This window comes from Lacerta agilis, chromosome 12 (genome assembly GCF_009819535.1).
Source record: "Lacerta agilis isolate rLacAgi1 chromosome 12, rLacAgi1.pri, whole genome shotgun sequence".
Taxonomy (NCBI): domain Eukaryota; kingdom Metazoa; phylum Chordata; class Lepidosauria; order Squamata; family Lacertidae; genus Lacerta; species Lacerta agilis.
Window position 1 is genome coordinate 50,971,249 of NC_046323.1, and position 20,394 is coordinate 50,991,642.

The window sequence follows — 20,394 nt, forward strand, 5'->3', positions numbered from 1 at the left end:
TGATCGTGCAAGCGCTAATGAACCCATGTGCCAGAAGTAAGAACAGACATGGTGCAGGCACAGCGGAAACCCCCGAAGTGATGTGACCTCGGATTCCTCTTCTTCCAGGGATGAGGCAAGGACTCAGAAGCAGGAGGGGGGTCAGCCCTAGAAGCACTTCTAACAGAGGAGCCCGGGGTGCCAATGTCAGGGAAGGTCCGTAGCTTAGTGACAGATCATCTGCTTTGCATGCAGGAGGTCCTGAGTTCATTTCCCAGCAATCTCCAGGTAAGGCTGAGACAGACTGCCTACCTGAAATCCTGGAGAGCAGCTGCCAGTCAGTGTAGGCGATATGGAGCAAGATGGTCCATTTATTTCATTTGCTTTAGAAAATGTGCACCCTGCCCGTTTGTAATGGATCTTATAAACGGTTTACAAAAAAATTAAAATAGTTAAAATTAACCATAAAAGATTGAAAGGTCTTTGGAGGTCTTTAAGCGGAGGCTTGACAGCCATCTGTCAGGAATGCTTTGATGGTGTTTCCTGCTTGGCAGGGGGTTGGACTGGATGGCCCTTGTGGTCTCTTCCAACTCTATGATTCTATGAAACATGTGGTTCTACATGCCTGGATAAGGTAACGGGACCCCTGACCATCAGGTCCAGTCGTGTCCAACTCTGGGGTTGCAGCGCTCATCTCGCTCTATAGGCCGAGGGAGCCGGCGTTTGTCCGCAGATAGCTTCTGGGTCATGTGGCCAGCATGACTAAGCCGCTTCTGGCGAACCAGAGCAGCGCACGGAAACGCCGTTTACCTTCCCACTGGACTGGTTCCTATTTATCTACTTAAACTTTGATGTGCTTTTGAACTGCTAGGTGGGCAGGAGCAGGGACCGAGCAACGGGGGCTCACCCCGTGGCAGGGATTCGAACCGTCAACCTTCTGATCGGCAAGCCCTAGACTCTGTGGTTTAACCCACAGCGCCACCTGGGTCCCTACATGCCTGGATAGGCTTGCCTAAACAAATACATTCCAAGTGCAAGCTGAAAGGTGCCTGCCTGATGTCAACAGGCAAGGAGTTCCAGAGTTACAACTGCAGGATGAGTACTATGTTGTGCCTGGAACACAGTGCCAATTCTGTAGATCAAAGTGATTGAGTGAGTGGGGCATTTATGGGGTAAGGCGATCCCAGAGGTAAATTGGTCCCAAGCTGTTAAGAGCTCTGGTTTACTGGAAGTGGCTGCCTACATTTTGTTTGGAGGAATATTTCCATAGTTTAAACGCCCCTCTCGCTCACTGTCCTTTGACCAGCTGCAGTGCTTTCCTGCAGCTTGGTACTAAAATAAGAGAGTCGTCATTGTCAAGACTGGGAAAGCATTGTGTGAGAATTGCCCTCGCTGTGTGTGCCCGGTTTGCACAGCTGAGCAACACCAGGAGCAACTGGGAAATTGACGGAGAGCGAGATCCGAGTGTAAACAGCAAAACCAGCTTTCAGAACAGGCTTTGCCTTTGGAGACTGGCCATTGTTGTAAACCTTTGACTCGGATGTCCCGCAATGTTTACAACTCATGTTTTATCCTTGCTCTTCTTCCAAGGAGATCCGTTTTATTCTCACAGCGACCCTGCGAGGTAGTTCTAAGCACCACCACGGTCGGAGGCAGGACGACTCCGATGACCAGTTGCTGGGGAAGAGAGCACTGCTGCACTCATGGCCTCCTCGCAGGCTTCCCCTGGGGAGGGGGATCTGGCTGGCCACTGCGAGAACAGGATGCTGGACCAGATGGGCCTCTGGCCTGGTCCATCAGGACACAACTCTCCATTGGTTGCAAATGCTGTGCCTTTGCAGACTCTCTGTGTGCCATTTGCCCCCGTCATCTCTGCTGCTTAGCAAAGGAAGCTGTGCTTCACCAAGTCAGACCACTGGTCCACCTAGCTCAGTACTGCCTACACTGACTGGCAGCAGCTCTACCGGATTTCTGACAGGGCTCTCTCTCCCAGCCCAAACAAGGAACTGAACCAGGAATTTCCTGAATGCAAAGCAGATGCCGTTCCACTAAGCTTCGGCCCTTCCTCCTTGCCTGTGCTGATGCTCCTGCCCTGGGATTGTCCCGTTTAGCCTTCTCTTCCTCTTCCCCAGCTGTCAAGAGCCTGTGAGTTTTCCTTTGATCTCTTCCTCAAGGTCCTTCCTGGTCTCCAGCGTGCCTGTCCTCCCTCTGGTCAAGGCTCTCTGTCCACTACATTGCCTTGCAGGCAGGTGCCGAGAAGCAGCTTGGCAAAAAGAACGAATCAAGTGCTTTCCCTGGCCTGTACCACTGCAGGACTGTGTATTGCACATTTTAACGCTGGCTGGAGACTGCTGTTCTGATCCTTTTTTGACATTTTCAAGCTTTTGCTTGGCAACTGTAATGCATTTTGCTTTAATGGCTATTGTATTTTTTTTTCTAATGTGAATTGTAAGATGCATTGAAGTTATTTTGAGGATATAGTATTATTAAATAATAAACTCCATCCACCCACCTCCTTGCATGCAGAAAACTAGCTTATCAGGGAGATGGCTTTAGTCTGTTGTCCTTCCCGAGGTGTTCTCCCTTGCCCCCAAGTACACAGCCTTCCACCCAGGAGCATTTAAAATTGTGATCCCTCCTATACCCGCAGCCAAAACAAGTACAGACCAGGAAAAGCTATGCCTTGTCACTGGCATCTGTCTGCGAGACAATGGAGGGGACCTCCAGGGGGAGGTCAAACCGCTACGTTAGCAGTAACCTCCCAGGGGCGAAAGCCTGGACATTGTGAATGGACGTCCTGGGTTGCCTAGGCAACAACACCCCCTCTTGGTCTCACTGATGTGGCCCAAAGGAAAGCAGATCAAGACGTTTGGCACCCCTGATCATCTTGGTTGCCCTCCTCTGCACACGTTCCAGCTTCTCAATATCCTCCTTAAATTGTGGTACCCAGAACTGGACACAGTATTCCAGTCTGACCAAGGCAGAATAGAGTGGGACTATGACTTCCCTTGATCTGGACACTATGCTTCTCTTGCTGCAGCCTAGAATTAACTTTTCTTTTTTTGCTGCTGCACCGCACTGTTGATTTGAGTATATAAACTGTTGATTGAATGTATAAACTGAAGTCTGGATCTGGCAGCGATCACTTGGGTTTCAACTTAAAAACAGCGGCATGGAAACGGGGGTTTAGAATCACACCAGGACAGCCACAGGCTCAGCCGTGGATGTGGGGAAACTGTGGAGAGCCGCTGCTTTTGAACATCTGCAGAGCAACTGCAAGGTTGCATCTGGAATTAGGAGGAAGCGGCTTCCAGAAATTGAGCACTGATGAGGTCAGCGCCGTCAGCCACCCACCCACTCCCTTGGGTCTTCCCCGTCTATTTTGGACACTGGCATCTTCCAACCCTTTCTCCCCACAGCACCTAAAGTGAAAAGGATGGCGAGTCAGACGCCAACCCCCAGCTGGTTTCCTTCTTCCTTTGTGCTGCATCACCCTGGTGCTGAAACTGTCGTTTTCAATTAGTGCAAGACACTGAAAGCGTCCAAAGTTTGCTAAAAATAACTTAACTTAGCTGGGGCTACTTCAAGGAGATCTTGGCGCAAGAGGCGGCATTTGATGGCGCTTGCTGATAGATCAATTAGCAGAATTTCCCTTTTAGCTCCCCTGTCCTACGATGTGGAACAGCTGGCTTGTTAGTACTCAGCGTCGTCCAAGCACAAAATTGGCTGCCCACCCCGTAAGTTACTTCCTGGATCATGCAAGGCAAAGCTTTTCTGCTGTAAAGTCCGGTAAGGACAAACATAAGAACATAAACCCGGCCTGCTGCATCAGGTGGTCTGTGTGGCCCACCTAGTCCAGCGTCCTGATCTCACAGCGGCCAACAGATGCCTGTGGCAAGCCTGCAAGCTGGACTTGAGTGCAAGAGCATTCTGCTCACCTGCGATGCCCGGCAACCGGAATTCGGAAGCGTTGCTGCCTCTGAAAGCGGAGGCAGAACACAGCCATCGCGGGACACCAACCTTTGCTACTATTTCCAGAGTAGTGGGTCATGTTGCAGCATAAACATCACGGCAGACTTGGAAGCGTGCCTAAATCACGCACGGGAAGTATGACAACGCACCAAGGTTGGGTTTGATATTTTCTTCTTTAATAGAAAGTGCCCTAAAAGAATTCCATTATCAGGCTAAAAGGGAATGTGTGTGTGTCTTGTTTCTAACACAGAAGAACAAGCAGCAAAGAGACACCAGGAATGGTCTGCCAAGGTTCCAGCGGCTACGGCCTGATTCATGATTTCTTGGATCCCTGTGCCTTCTGGATTTCCTACGAGGAGAACGAGGAGAAATGGTTATACAGTGATTTGTATGAACCTAACCCAACCCAGTGATCATCTTCTGAGGCCTTTCTCCATGCTCCTCCTCCATGAGAGGTCCGGAGGGTGGCAAGAGAAGAAAGGGCCTTTTCTGCAGTGGCTCCCCGTTTGTGGGATGCTCTCCCCAGAAAGGTTTGCCTGGCACCTTCATTATACATCTGTAGGTGCCAGGTGAAAACGATCCTCTTCAACTAGGCCTTGGGCTGATTGACATCGGATGCCCTTTTAAAAATTGGTTGGGGAGGAGCGGGATAATTGGGTTGTCCTGGTTCTTACTTTTATTATGTATTTTGTGTTTTTATATTTTGATTTTATGCTGTAAACTGCATACTGCCCTGAGGCTTGCAGGTATAGGCGGTATTATTTATTTTAATAAATAATAAATAATAATAAATGTTCAAATGCCTTCATCACTTTGGTCAAGGGACATAAAATAGGGAGAAGCATAAAGTACTGCAGCCATCACATGCTTCAAGCTAAAAGCAGCTGACCCTGCAGAGAAAATAGCCACTGTGGAGGAGGGAGGATGTTGGTTTGGCTGCTGAAGGGGTGGAGAACCTCGCACAGGATGAGCTGCAACAAGGAAACCCTTTCCAAAGGTGTAGGCAGTGTTTGTCTCTGGCAGCTAAAACAGAAGAGACTCTCGTGGCACCTTAAATACCTAATGTACAAATGTACAAAAGGTTTAGTGGACTGTAGCCCACTTCATCAGATGCATGAACGACAAACAAGGAAACAGATCATTCCACGACCCAGGAAATATCCGTACAATTCAGACAGAGACCTGTGTTCCGAGGAAGTGAAATAGCTTACCACTGCAAGAATATTTTTCAGCTCGGTATATGCTTCTTCCAAATCATTGTTAATGATGATCAGGTCGAAAAGCCCAGGCTCCTTACCTGGCAAATTGAAACAGATGTGCACACAGACACTGTTAAACCAGAAGTCAGAAGATCAGAGACATGCAAACCACACAGGCACTTTTCTGTCTTTGCCCCCTTCCAGATATAACTAAAGTGACTAAGCAAGTCCAGCATCTCAGAAGTGCCCTTTCCCCAGACACTGGGCAGTATAGATTCTGCCTCTTTGTGAATCAGAGACTGACTTCTTGCTGCCATGGACTGCTTTCACCGTTTGGCATTTTCCAGAGGCACTGCTGCTGCCTAGTAAGACAATTCCAAACCGCTTCTGGTGGACCTGTGTTAAGATGTTAAGCCCTTGCAAGGCATCCCCCGTTCCCCTGCAGCAGATCCCGTAAAAATGTACAGGGGAGGGGAGGGGAGGGATCTGGGGCACAAAAGCAGCAATTGGTGAGGTAGGCCCCTATCCACCAAACACAGCTCAACTCCGCCCTCATGCCTTCATTACTCTCCCCCTTGCAATCTCTCTCCGTTGTATATGAGCGCCGCTGGTTCAGACTAAAGGCCCATCTAGATCAGCATCCAATTTCCCACACTGGTCAACCACGAATGACACCAGACTAGGACAACAATGCACACGCACACAAAACGATTGCGTACTCACTAAGTTCCATGTCGATGCGAGCTGCGTTCAGCCGCTTCTGTAAACTATCCTCCGATTCTGTCTGTCGGTCCCGTAACCGTTTTTCCTAAAGGTTTCCAGAGGGGGAGAAACAAGAATGAAATTTATACCCTCAACATGAACAGGGTGGGTCCCATTCTTCTCGCCTCTCAGTGCTCCATGTTGGCACAGGGAAGAAACAGTGTCACGGACCCTGAGATCCAGCGCCAAGGGCCTTCTGGCGGTTCCCTCACTGCGAGAAGCAAAGCTACAGGGAACCAGGCAGAGGGCCTTCTTGGTAGTGGCGCCCGCCCTGTGGAACGTGGAATGCCCTCCCATCTCATGTCAAAGAGATAAACAACTACCTTACATTCAGAAAACATCTGAAGGCTGCCCTGTTCAGGGAAGTTTTTAATCTGTGACATTTTAATGTATTCTAATATCTGTTGGAAGCCGCCCAGAGTGGCTGGGGAAACCCAGCCATATGGGCAGGGTACAAATAAATTATTATTATTATTATTATTATTATTATTATTATTATTATTATTATTATTATTAATGCCCTACGGCGCATTTCACTGCCCCATGCGGTGCACTTTGGTTCTGCCTTCTGTTTACAGCAGTGGCCTGCCCGATGCTTCCAGGAACCTTGCAAGCTGGGTACGGAGGCAGCCGACTACCCCATTGTTGGCTTCCAGTGTCCAGTGGTCTTTAGAAGCCCGCAGACAAGGAAGTCCCATTTCACTGTCTTAAATCAGTGGCCACTGATGGATCTGCCTGCTGTGGATTAATTTAACAGCCTACGAAAGCTACCCAAGGCAGCGTCCCTCACCACATTTTGCCTTTCTCACAGAATTCGTATTAGGATATAAAAGCAGAATTCAGAGCCGGCCCTGCTATTAGGCTGAGTGCCCTGCTTCACTTAACGTTCAGCCTGATGCAGAGTTCTGTGGAGCTCAAGAGCGTGGTTGCTATTCAGTGACGTTTCGCCTGGCCCTAATAAAGGTACTGGCCAAATGTGGATTTTGGAATTGTTTTGCTGTTGCTTATTTTACTACGTAAAACTCGGGGCGCACGGACTTTACATCGCATCCGGGGTCACCACTGCAGTGCCTGCCAAATGGTGCTGGACTCCATCTCCCATCAGCCCCAGCCAGCGCTGGCAACACTAAAGGATGGTGGGAGTTGCAGTTTGGAGGGCACCCTGTTGCCGACTCCGTCCCATGTGTCAGTTGCACAGAACTGTAGCTCAACCCCAAGCCACACTCACCAAGACTTCTATGGACGGGGCTTGGACAGAGATGTAGATGGGATTAAGGTCAGTTTTCTTGATGTTCTTCACACCCTGCATGTCTATGTCCAAAACGCAGATCTGGTTCTGCGCCTGCACAGCCTGAATAGCTGCTTTGCTGAGAGGCAGGGAGAGAGGGAGGGAGAGAAGGTGGTTAATGCTCACAAAGTGGAGGGGCTTTTTTTAATCCAAGAAAAGTCTCGCAACAAGACAGGCGGCTTTGAGGACCAGCACCTTGAGCTCGTTGGTGTGTTTCAACCATCTCTAAGAGTCTCAAGGACATCTGGCTGCAATAACCAGCCTCACCTACATTACAGGTACAGGTGGGTAGCCGCATTGGTCTGCACAGAAGTGTGCATGCACACGAAAGCTCATACCAAGAACAAACTCAGTTGGTCTCTAAGGTGCTACTGGAAAGAATCTTCTATTTTGTTTCGACTACATTACAGGGTTCTTGTGGGTATCAAATGGGATGGGGAAGGAGCTCTTTGAAGAATAAGGCAGGATATAAATGCAACAACAACAACAACAACAACAACAACAACAACAACAACAAGTAGTGCAGGAATAAACATATGGAAGGTGTTGGTAATGGGTGGGAGATCCTGTTCACAACTTACTCTCTTTCTCAAGACACTAGTTTAACTCTAAAGCTTTAGCTCCAAATAATAAAATCTGGTTCTTTTCATCATCAGTGCAGGGCAGCCTTCTCCATCTGGCTGCGCCGGGGCTGATGGGAGTTGTAGTCCAAAACATCTGGTGGGCATCAAGTGCAGGAAGGCTGGTAAAGGCCCTCAGAAATTAGATGACCCTTGGGTGGAGCTTCAGACAGGGGTTTTTTCTTTTGTCAGGAAGAGGCCCAGTCATAGTTCGTGGTCCCAATCTTTGCTTTCTGTCTCAACCCACTGGGGACAAGTCATGACGCAGCATTTGGCGCATGTGGGATGTCTCCAAAGCAAATCAGATTCCCACCACCACCAGTTTGGACAAGCTGTGAATATCCATCTTGTCAAACAAAAACACTGGTTACAAGGTTCATTGTGCCCCTCCGGACAAGCTACTTTCACTTTGTTGCTGTTCAGTCGTTCAGTCGTGTCCGACTCTTCGTGACCCCATGGACCAGAGCACGCCAGGCACGCCTATCCTTCACTGCCTCTCGCAGTTTGGCCAAACTCATGTTAGTAGCTTCGAGAACACTGTCCAACCATCTCATCCTCTGTCGTCCCCTTCTCCTTGTGCCCTCCATCTTTCCCAACATCAGGGTCTTTTCCAGGGAGTCTTCTCTTCTCATGAGGTGGCCAAAGTACTGGAGCCTCAACTTCAGGATCTGTCCTTCTAGTGAGCACTCAGGGCTGATTTGAGAATGGATAGGTTTGATCTTCTTGCAGTCCATGGGACTCTCAAGAGTCTCCTCCAGCACCATAATTCAAAAGCATCAATTCTTCGGCGATCAGCCTTCTTTATGGTCCAGCTCTCACTTCCGTACATTACTACTGGGAAAACCATAGCTTTAACTATACGGACCTTTGTCGGCAAGGTGATGTCTTTGCTTTTTAAGATGCTGTCTAGGTTTGTCATTGCTTTTCTCCCAAGAAGCAGGCGTCTTCTAATTTCGTGACTGCTGTCACCATCTGCAGTGATCGTGGAACCCAAAAAAGTGAAATCTCTCACTGCCTCCATTTCTTCCCCTTCTATTTGCCAGGAGGTGATGGGACCAGTGGCCATGATCTTAGTTTTTTTTGATGTTGAGCTTCAGACCATATTTTGTGCTCTCCTCTTTCACCCTCATTAAAAGGTTCTTTAATTCCTCCTCACTTTCTGCAATGGGGAGGTTTATGTTCAGGACACTTGGGTCCCTTTTTGTTGTTGTTGTTGCAAGTCAGTTTCTTGTTTTGTTTCTAGCCACTGTGGTTGCGGAAACTGAAAATAGGGTAGCAAAGAAGAACGAAAGAGCAAAATCTGACAACTGCTCCTGCCCAGCCCAAATCACATACCTTGTTCCGTACAAGTTCCCAGAAAATTCTGCATTTTCAATGAATCCTCCAGCGTCAATTTGCTTCTGCATTTCTTCCCTGGTCACAAAATGGTAATCTGCGGGGGATGAGGGGAAGGGAAAACGAGGTTTCTACATGCCTTTTTGTTAGTGAATGCACGCCTGCCCTCAGAGACGCCACACCCCAAGCAGTGTTAGAAATTAGCCAGGCGTGTTTTGCGACTTGCATGGGCCCAATTGCGGCCACATGGAGATCTCTGGGTGGCAGGCTGGCGAATGGGGAAAGCAAAATGTCACTTAGAGAAGGATCTAACATATTTGTTCTATTCTGAATTGTTTTATTTGAGGTTTCAATGTCTTGCAAACCGTTTTGAGATTTGTTCTCTGAAATATAAAGTGGTATAGACATGGAAATCGTCATCATCCCATGGTGGGGGACGGGGACGGGGGACGGCACCTAGACATTCCATTGTGGCAACCGCAACCTAGGTTTAAGCCAGTGCCATTTGGTGATTAGACTATATATCTGAGTTTCTAATACTGACCCCAAAGTGTTCCAAAGATACACTACAAACACCCAACCGTGCATCCATGCATTCACCAACATAACCACCCCTTAACTATGCAGATGTTGCTGGACTACAACTCCCAACATGCTTTCCCATGCTGGCAGGTGCTGATGGGAGCTGGAGTCCAACAACTTCTGGTAGGCCTAACCCATCCAGCCCCACCCCTAACTAGCCCAGAACCAGTCGTTTCGTTAGAGAAATGCTTTTGTTAATCTCCCGTTTCCTGTGATGGTGGCGGCTAGGACCTGGGCACTGACCTTTTCCGTTTACTTCTCCGGGTCTTGGTTGCCTTGTGGTATCTGCAAGCAATAAATATTTTTAAAACACACCATTACACATGTTGCACGTTTCGCCGAGTGGTTGGGAAACCCAAAAAAGAAAGGAACGTGCTTCTCCCTTTCTGGCCCCTGCAATGATCGAAAGAGCCTTCTCTGTTTAACTGAAGGCTTTGACTTCTTTTAAAAATACAAACAGCCAGGCCAAGGGACTGATGTTGCTAGTTCCTCTGCCCCCACTTTTAAAAGCAGACAAACAGGCAAGGAGAAGGAAGAAGAAGAAGAAGAAGAGTTTGGATTTGATATCCCGCTTTTCACTACCCGAAGGAGTCTCAAAGCGGCTAACATTCTCCTTTCCCTTCCGCCCCCACAACAAACACTCTGTGAAGTGAGTGGGGCTGAGAGACTTCTAAGAAGTGTGACTAGCCCAAGGTCACCCAGCAGCTGCATGTGGAGGAGCGGGGAAGCGAACCCGGTTCCCCAGATTACGAGTCTACCACTCCTAACCACTACACCACACTGGCTCTCACACCACACTGGCTCTCTTTTCATCAGAGATTTTTAAACAGAGGTTGGATGGCCATCTGTCAGGAATTGCAGCTAAAGAATCCCTGAGGGATTAGAGAAGCTTCCTCTGAAGCACAAATTACCTTAATATTAATCACAGTAAGCGCTGGCTTAGGGACCCAGGTGGCGCTGTGGGTTAAACCACAGAGCCTAGGACTTCCTGATCAGAAGGTCGGCGGTTCGAATCCCTGCAATGGGGTGAGCTCTTGTTGCTCGGTCCCAGCTCCTGCCTTCTAGCAGTTCGAAAGCACGTCAAAGTGCAAGTAGATAAATAGGGACCGCTCCAGCGGGAAGGTAAACGGTGTTTCCGTGCGCTGCTCTGTTTCGCCAGAAGCAGCTTTGTCATGCTGGCCACATGACCCAGAAGCTGTCTGCAGACAAACGCCGGCTCCCTCGGCCTATTGAGCGAGATGAGCGCCGCAACCCCAGAGTCGGATACGACTGGACCTGATGGTCAGGGGTCCCTTTACCTTTAAGCGCTGGCTTAATTTAGGGGGCAAAGCTCGAGGACCTGCCAGCCTCCCTTGTGACAACCCTGATGTGAACACACTGCTTCACCACCAGCCCAGCAGACATGAACTCACTCACGGGAGACGCTGAAGCCGAAGACGTTCTCATAATCTTTCAGGAGTCTCTTCAGCAGAGTGCTTTTCCCCGCACCGGACGGCCCGCTCAGGACAACTGGCCTTGGTCCCGTCATAACTGGAGGGAAAGTTTTTTTCATCGTTAGAAATGTATGCTTTCTGCTACTTGGGAGATTGCTTATGGATGCAGAACACTTCGTGGACATCCAAGGAAGCTGAATGTTAAAAGATCCAGGACAGAGAACAGCCAATAAACTAGGGAACTTGCTTCCCAAGGAGGCAGCACAGGAGGGGACAGCGCTCATGTGCTTGTGGTTTCCTACAGGCATCTTGGTTGGCCATTGTGAGAAAAGGATGCTGGACTAGGTGGCCTGATCCTGCAGGCTCTTCTTACCGTCTTATGTAATCCTGTAGCCTCCCCGAATGATTATGTAGAAAGGTGGGATTATAATGCGCTCTGCGTGGGTCTACCTTTGAAGGTGACTCGGAAGCGACAACTAATCCAGAACGCAGCTGCCAGACTGGTGATTGGGAGCGGCCGCCGGGACCACATAACACTGGATCTACTTTGGCTCCCCGTATGTTTCCAAGCGCAATTCAAAGTGTCAGTGTTGACCTTTGAAGCCCTAAACGGCCTCGGCCCTATATACCTGAAGGAGCGTCCCTAACTCGTCATTAAGCCTGGACACTGAAGTCCAGCTCTGAGTGCCTTCTGGTGGTTCCCTCGCTGTGAGAAGCGAAGATGCAGGGAACCAGGCAGAGGGCCTTCTCGGTAGTTGCACCCACCCCTCACAGATGTCAAAGAGTTAAACAACTATATAATTTTCCGTGGACATCTGAAGGCAGCTCTGTTTTGAGAAGCTTTCAATGTTTGAAGCTGTAAATTTTTGGAAGCTGCTGGGGCTGGGGAAACCCAGTCAGATGGGTGAGGTATAATCAGCATCATCATTTATTAAAGATAAGTGCATATCAATAATAATCGATAATTTATTGTAACACCTCACATCTCTCCATGTCTAAGTTCTTCTGCACGACAGACAGCCCTTCTAAAGAGGTACCACCTAAATCAGTTTCCCCCAACCTGGTGCTCTCTGGGTGTTTCAGCGCTACAAATCCCACCAGCTGCAGTCAATGCAGAAGGAGGGGAAAGTAATGAAATATATTTTGAATACTGGGGAGATTTACCCCACCCCACCCTGGCCATCTCCATAGGAACTGCTCTGGGGAATATCCACATGTTATCCACCTTTGGAGAGCCCATCAGTGTCTTTGGGACCTCAGCAGCCAGGACTCCAACCCCTGCCCTCCCCTCAGACCTATTCTCATGCTTAACAACCACCAAACTTCATATTCAGGGCAGGAGCTAAAAAGGGAGGGTGGAAGTATAGAGACATGGGAGATTGAGAGGTGTGTTCTGACCCGAACAGTTAGCATCTGAAAACACAGCCAAGGGTAGGGCCTGGAGAAGAGGTGAGATGGTCTTGCTCTCTCACACATGCACATAAAACTCATTTTGCAAGGCGCAACTCTCAGTCAGGAAACTATAGGAGCTCAAGAACATAAGAGCCCGACTGCTGCATCAGACCAAAGGCCTATCTCATCTGTCATTCTAATCTCACAGTGGCTAGCCAGATGCCAACATGATCCCCCGACAACTGGTGGTACCCAGGGGCCAAACGACTGAGCATATATAGACTGTGTTCGTGCTCTTAATTTGCCATTGTACTATCCATCCACGCTCTACAGCCCTTTGCTTACCTGGTGCATTTTAAAGGAAACACAGATGTCCCAAGAGCTATAGCTTAGCTGATGGAGCTTAAAGTCAAAGTGCATTAGCCTGAACGATTCATCCATAAAGAATGCCCGTCCAGCGCATTCTCCATGCAAAGCTGAAGTCGGAAAGAAAAACATCAACAACCCCACAGTGCAGCTTTCTGCCTGGCCTGCCTGTGAACAAACTGGATATTTTTATCTAGCATTTCCAATGCTTTATTGCTACCCCTTCGCTTCACCACAAAACCCCCGTGAAACAGATTATGATTACCATTTTACAGACGGGAAGCTAAGGCTCAGGCAAAGGATTTGCCCAAGGCCACTCATTTTGTTGGAATCCGTCTGTCTCGAGGGACAGTGGAAAAGTGCGCCATCGGGAGTAAAGCCAACACTGTGGATAAATTGAAGAAGAGTTTGGATTTGATATCCCGCTTTTCACTACCCGAAGGAGTCTCAAAGCGGCTAACATTCTCCTTTCCCTTCCTCCCCCACAACAAACACTCTGTGAGGTGAGTGGGGCTGAGAGACTTCAGAGAAGTGTGACTAGCCCAAGGTCACCCAGCAGCTGCATGTGGAGGAGCGGAGACGCGAACCCAGTTCACCAGATTACGAGTCTACCGCTCTTAACCACTACACCACACTGAGCCTTTGGACACTAAATTCTAGATTGCATCTGTATCCTACTCTTCCTTCCAGCTTGATATCTTAACAACCACCCTGTGAGGTAGGTTAGCATCATTATCCACATATTGTAGCTGGAGGATGAGGCCAGGAGAGGTTTCCCTTGGAAAACAGCATGCTTGCCATGATTTCAAAGCAATTTTAAACACATCCCCCCCGACAAACCGTCATGGGAACTGTGGTCTGTAAATGGAGCTGGACTTGAAACTGTGGGGGTGAACTACAGTCCCCAGGATGAGGTGTGCGATGTGCTTTAGATACATGTACACTGCCCGAGTGGAAAGTGGGATTGGGCTTTTTGCCAACCTATTTTTAAAAATTGCTGTATGAGCACATCTCTCACTGTACAGGTATTGCTACAAGCCTCACTGCACTGTAAAGTCTTAACAAATTTATTACAACGCAAGCTTTCATGGTTTCAAGACCAACATATGCCGCAATAAAATCTGTTAGTCCTTAAGGCACCACAAGACTCTGTTGCTTTTGCGACAACAGACTAACAGTTACCCCTATATATATACCTGTATATATATATTATAGCTTGCAACCTGGAAGCAGAACATGGCAGCATTAAGTAACAGGCACAATATACTCTTATAGCAGAATGTCAATTTCCTAAGCGCAAAATTCAGATTGGGGCATTAGGGGGATGGGGGCTCCGATCACAGACTGCACAGAACCAGGGTAGGACTCTGCCCTGTTATCAGAGCACACATTAACTCTCTTCCCACTGTCGCAGAGAAAGAGGCGTTAGCTGCCTTCTCACCCATCTGCTAAAGTTTCATATGCATTTAACTGCATGCAGGTGTCCCAAGGCTCTCAGAACAGAAAGACAACCTCCCCACAAACAACATTCTGCAAATAGAACTAAGATTTAACAGCTACCACAATATGGAATATCTGTTTTAACACAAGTCTTTCCCAACCTGGTGCCCTCCAGATATTTTGGACTACAATTCCCATCAGCCAGCCGCAGCTTCTCTCCATCCCATTTTACCATACCAAACATACTTTCATAGACCTCTATCATGTACTTTCATGGTGGGTAATCTTTCCTAATTTTGTTTAACCCACAAGCAAATGTGTTAGCAATTCCTCTTATGTGTTAGCAAATCCTCAAACTTTTTGTCGCTTGAGATCAAAGCTACAGAAAAAGGAAGCACTTGCCTCAACCCCCAGCGTCCTGATTATTATTATTTTTTAAAAGAATTCTGTCTTTTAAACTTCAAATTGGCTCTTTACTCAGAAGCCAGACAAAGGTGAATGAAAGTGAGTCAGATGCAGAAGTGTTGCTGCTATTTTTTGGGTAGCCAAAGAACAAAAGTATAAAGACTCAGCCGTGACAATCCCTAAAAAGAGATGGAGATGTTGTGAAGATATAAACCAAACTAAACTAAACTCAAATTCAAAAAATCGGGGTGAGGGCCCCTAAACAGCTACATATGGAATTAAACAAAAATATATCCAACTAAAATGAACACCCTCAGAACGAAAACCCTTTTTTGGGTAGCAGCTGCAGACATCCACACCACGCCAGCACTCCCAGTGTTTTCTCACATCTTACCTTTTTGCTTTTCTGGGGTCCTCCTAAAATTCCCTGATAGGCTTTTGCTTCTTTGTCCTGTCCTGTTCTTTTTTTTTTTTTTAAGTGACCAACAGACCGATCCTGACAACACAGGGAAAGGGCAGCGCAGGTGGAACACCTGTCTATTTGTGAGACCTAAAGTCTTACTAATTTCCAGATCTTTCACCTTGAGACAGCCAATGAGAAGCCACCGCCCCCCCCAAATCCCTAATCACCTCCTGTGGTTTCCTCCTCCTGCTTTTCATAGCTTATTAAAAGATTCAGCCACACCCTGAGCTTAACTCCATCGAGCGCACCTTCTGCTTCAAAGCAAATGCTGCCTTTGGAAAGAAGGAGTTTTAATTGAATGCATATCAGCCCTGGAATATTTGTCAAATTATTTATAATACTTCCACCCCACTTTTTTCCACAGGCAAAGGGAAAGCAGCAGATGAAGAGCACAAAGCATTCACTCAAACACACACAAAAACCTACAATAAACACTGTATTCATTTAGAATCACAAGTGAGAAATGGTACCCAGAAGTACATACTGCTCAACTGTCCTTTTTTTAAATCAGGGACAAGACAGCTTCAATATCCTGGAGGAAAGTCAGAGATGATAGAATTGACTGCAACACTTCAGACTGAAAGTGGGAGAACTACCGGTATAATTTTAAACTCTCCTCCACCTTAAAAGCCCTGCAAAACTGAAGGGTCCATCGTGAGATTTTTCAGCTTTCCAATCCTCAGCCTGCGTCACACAACACCTCCCCACGAGATGTGCAGAAGATTTTCTCCAAAGCCTAAGTGACAACCACCCTTTCCCCACAGAAGCTGGACTCCGAGCATTCCGCCGCAAAGAGCTTATCCCAAGAGGTCAGAATTTTTGCAGGTAACCAGTGTAGGATGCTTCCCTGCCACAAGTCCAACACAATGCAGACTGAATCAATTCATCCAAGCTGCTTCTAAGACCCACATTTCTGCATATGTTCTAGGAAGTGACAGAGAGAAAGGGAAAATGGATGGGAAGATAGCAAGAATTTTGGATGGAGATTGCGAAATTGACCCATCCAGCTCAGTACTACTGTCTACACTGACTGGCAGAGTTTCAGGCAAGGGTCGAATCTGAGACCTTCTGCATGCAAGGCAGATGCCCTACCACCAAGCTCCGGCCTTCCTCACAGATTACACTGGAAGGACAGCAAAGAAGGCAAAATATAAACATAGGAAGAGATCAACAAAGCACGTTCTGGGCATCACGCAAGCTTAGAGGAAGAAAAGACGGAGCAGCTTGGCATTGGGAGAAAAGAAGATTAGAGGGTGGTTCTCATACTAGCCTCAAGAAAGGTTGCGTGATTAGGCACTTTTAATCACCAGTCCTATTTATAGCCTTGTCCTTTTTGTGAAGTGCACCTTCCCCAGAATTTCATAACGTGGGACCAAAGGGCAGCAAAAAAGCACATTCGCTGGTTGAAAGGTTAAAGCCAAATGACAAGTAGAGTAAGAAACCAATGGCTATTTTGAAACTAAATTTGCAACAGACCACCAGTGGCCTTCTGAAGGACTTTGCTCCTCTTTGATCTTGTAACAGGAAAACAGCGCATCAGAATCAGGCCTGTGAACAAGTTAGTTGCAGGAAGGCCTGCATCTACTGTTATATCTCTGTATGATTTCAGCAAGGATTTCCAGCTCCCAAATGCTTAACAGCAGCAGCCGGGTACACTTGCTGTGGCCTGCAGAGGGCTAAGCCAGCTGGGGAACCCTGCCAGGGGCCTGGCGGACTTACGCTGCCATGCCAAGAACGCCCCATGTCTCCCAGCCAACCAGGGACTCCTGCCCCAGGCTTCAGAAAAGCTCTGTACAGGCCAGGAGTGGGCACATGCAAGTAGTGGGATAGACCACAGGCAGGAATGGGTGTAGCAGGAAGTGCATCATAGAATTGTAGAGTTGGAAGGAATCCTGAGGATCATCCAGTTCTAGTCCAAGCCCCTGAAATGCAGGAATATGAAACTGTTCCATATGGGGATCAAACTTGCAACCTTGTCGTTATCAGCACCACGCTCTAACCCACTGATCTATCCAGGCTTAGTATAATTGGCTGCTTTCTACACACATTCCTCTCTATCCTCCATCTAGGAAAGATTCTTTAGATTTCCCCCCACCCTGGTTTGAAGCAGTAGGTTTCTAGTCCTCATGGCTTTCTAAGGGAAGCTTGAAAAGGTGAAGACAAGACGTGGCGAAAAGGATAAATTCCATGGTTTTAAACTTAACAATGCATGAGAAGGTGTCGTCCTTATGTATTCATACTGCCCAACATATCCAAGAGATGCTTTTGCTATCAGATGCTCCCTCCATAGCAAGCTATAATCTCTTCCTGTCACCTCACAGCTAAGCCACTCAAGAACACTGCTGGAAGTTTCCATAACTGGCTGCCTAAACATAGTTATCCAAACACAGGTGAGAAGACAAACCAAATCCTGATGAATGGAAGACAGGAGACTCTCAGTTCTTCTTTAAATGTATTTTAATGTTTGGTGGAAGCCGCCCAGAGTGGCTGGGGAGGCCCAGCCAGATGGGCGGGGTACAAATAATAAATTATTATTTTTTATTATTATTCTTTGGGAGATCTTTCATGGGTAAAAGGTATGGAAGAAGCAAGACGCAACAGGAGTCTATCCTGCTGCTCAGAAAGGACTCTGGCCATTTATCACCTGCTCAAAAACTGCAGTGGAAATGACAACCCACAGTAACACGCTGTGTGGTGCTGGACTCAGTTGCCCCTGGTATGTGGATATGTGGATGCCTAGTCATTATTACTGACAAATTCTGGCTGGAAATCTACCTTATTGCCTTTCTGCCAGCTTTTCTCTTTCGTCTTCAATCTCAGCCACTGGCTGGGTTACAGTGACATAATGGAATATTCACAAACATTCCAACTGTGAAGAGAGGTGGCAAAAATCAGTTATGGAATGCTTCACATCTGGTGTAAGTGAAGAAAAAGAAGCCTGACTGGAGGGAAAAAAAACACACATGAAGGGAAAAAACCACACATGTTGGTAAGGCTTCAAGATCTTAGAAGGCTAAATGGTCAGGAACCCCAAAAGCCAAATTGTGCAATGTGAAGATTCATAAGTCATACATGATTAGTTATATCCCTGGTGGACAGGAGGGCTGAGAATGAGGGAAGCAAAGGAACTGAGAGATGAAAGCCAACTCTATACCAATTTGAAGCAAACAGCCAAATAATTAGTTCTCTAGTTATACACAAAACTGTTAAGCGTTTTGAAGTTGTGTAAAGATCAGGACAGTGAAGACTACACATTTAAGTAAATTAAGAAGCAGTGAAAACTTGGCTGTTTTTCTACTTGAACTAGCTCCCAGTGGCACACAGCCAAGGCTCTAGTAATAAATTTGTTCCAGCTTACAAAGGCTGCACATGTTTATAAGCTATGAACTAGCTACTAGGGGAGAAGGGCGTGTGTATTCCCCAGCAGAGGGCAGTGGTAATTGGACATTTCCTGCTTCAGTTGTTTTCGTGCAGTGCTTAATGGAAATAAAAAGTCATCCTGCTCAAATCACCAGACACGTGAGTATTAACCACCAACGGCACGCTTAGGATGCTTCACTCAGTTAAGTTTGAAATGGGCACTAGTATTCTAAACTTCTATGTGATTTCTTGAAGATAACTGCAGATACACAAACCTTCAGAAGATAAATGAATATGCAGATTCACCTCTGTGGGGGGAAGGCTTTTGGTGTTGTTAGCTTCCAGGATCCAGTTTATTATGAGCTACTTTGAGCACATGCCAATTTCATAGATTGGATTCTGTTAATTCCACACCCCTTAGCAGTTTCATTTTCATTATTTGTGCTATACATAGCAGAACTAGGAGAAACCCAAGTACACAGTAATTCCTCTGAACATAGCACAAACCTTAAGATTGGTAACATCCAAGGAAGGCAGATTGCTGCTGCTTTTTCTTCAATTAATTTCAAAACTCTGACCAGTAACCAAGACCATTCTGAAAGCCGTCAGGGGCAGAGAGTCCATGCCTCCAGCTTCTACCCCAAGAAAAGTTACTTCCAAATCCTGCTGCCATAAATATTATAAACCAATTCATCACAACTCTTCTTTGCTCCCTGAATAGTATTAGGGGTAAGGAGATGCAATGTCACGTCGAGGAGCAGATTTCCTCTCTCCTGGTCTGTTATTTCAAATATTTAAATACCACTTTCATTCTGTTTTTAAGTGATGCGTTTGCATGGGAAAAGCTTGGGGCTGATTTGTACAACTCTAAAACCAGGTGTGACATTGGCTGACACAGGGCAAAACGCTAGCGGGGGGAGGCGCCCTCACCCCGGAATCCTCTTGCTAATTATGCGGTTTAAAATGTGCATTTTGCAATGTTTTATTTTGAAATGTTTAAGATATCTTAAGTTTCCTGTTAATTATGCTGCTTCGAATGTATACTGCACTTGACTTTCTTCAGTAATGTTTTTATTCTGGGTTGTTTTATTTGATGTAAGCTGCAAACCGCTATGAGATTTTCTTCTTAAGAATAGAAAGCGGTACAGAAATGAAATGAATAACAACACAGGGTGGGGGAGGGGGAAGAGGTGTTGAAAGTGATAGTGCAAAGGCAGGGGGAGAGGAGCAGGGGTTTTTTTGCAGCAGCAGCAAAGTCCTTGCAGGGGCAGGAAAGCGGCGGGAGCAGCTGCGCGGAGCTCTCCAAAGCGGACCGCAAGGAGGAAGGCGGGCGGGGAACTCTTTAGGGGTGACACCGGGAGTGAAAAGGGATGGGAGTGCTCGACAGCGAGGCCCAGCCAGCAAGCAACCCCGACACCAAGGAGGCTTTAAAGAGGGGAGAGAAGGCGGCTGAGGGGCGACGCCCGCGAAGCGCCGGGGAGGGGAACGGAGGGAGGAACCAAGGCGAAGGGTCGCGGGAGCAGGAGGGGAAGCTTTCGGTGAAACACCGCCGAGGACAACGGTTGGGGCGCGTGCGGGAGGGGGGGGGTGAGGCCGAAAACTGCGCGCCGCACTCACCTGACAGCGCGCGGCAGAGGAAACGCCGCCAGCGCATGGGGAGATGGAGCGGAGCCGTTTCCCCCGAATGGTGACTCAAGAAGGGCGGGCCGGGGCAGGGCCGGGCCCTGCCGCCGCCGCCGAGAGCAAACCCCGCCCCTTTACTCTGGGCTCGCTTACGTCATCGCCGCGCCGCCGCCCT

At 47.6% G+C, this 20,394-nt stretch overlaps 1 protein-coding gene across 3 annotated transcripts; it reads right to left on the reverse strand.

Moving 5' to 3' along the window:
• Positions 1–4,105: 4,105 nt before the first annotated feature.
• GUK1 (guanylate kinase 1) lies at positions 4,106–20,391 on the reverse strand. 3 transcript variants are annotated; one of them, XM_033165453.1, is made up of 8 exons: positions 20,373–20,391; positions 11,150–11,267; positions 9,981–10,022; positions 9,156–9,252; positions 7,141–7,279; positions 5,874–5,958; positions 5,163–5,248; positions 4,106–4,300 (listed from the first exon to the last, which is right to left on the reverse strand). In XM_033165453.1, the coding sequence occupies exons 2-8, from the start codon at positions 11,181–11,183 to the stop codon at positions 4,265–4,267; spliced, it is 519 nt and encodes a 172-aa protein (XP_033021344.1). In that variant the 5' UTR covers positions 11,184–11,267; positions 20,373–20,391; the 3' UTR covers positions 4,106–4,264. The 3 variants fall into 3 exon arrangements, with proteins under 3 accessions (XP_033021344.1, XP_033021342.1, XP_033021343.1); XM_033165451.1 differs by lacking the exon at positions 20,373–20,391 and adding an exon at positions 20,214–20,366 and having other exon boundaries at positions 11,154–11,267; XM_033165452.1 differs by lacking the exon at positions 20,373–20,391 and adding an exon at positions 20,214–20,366.
• Between the last annotated feature and the right edge of the window lie 3 nt (positions 20,392–20,394).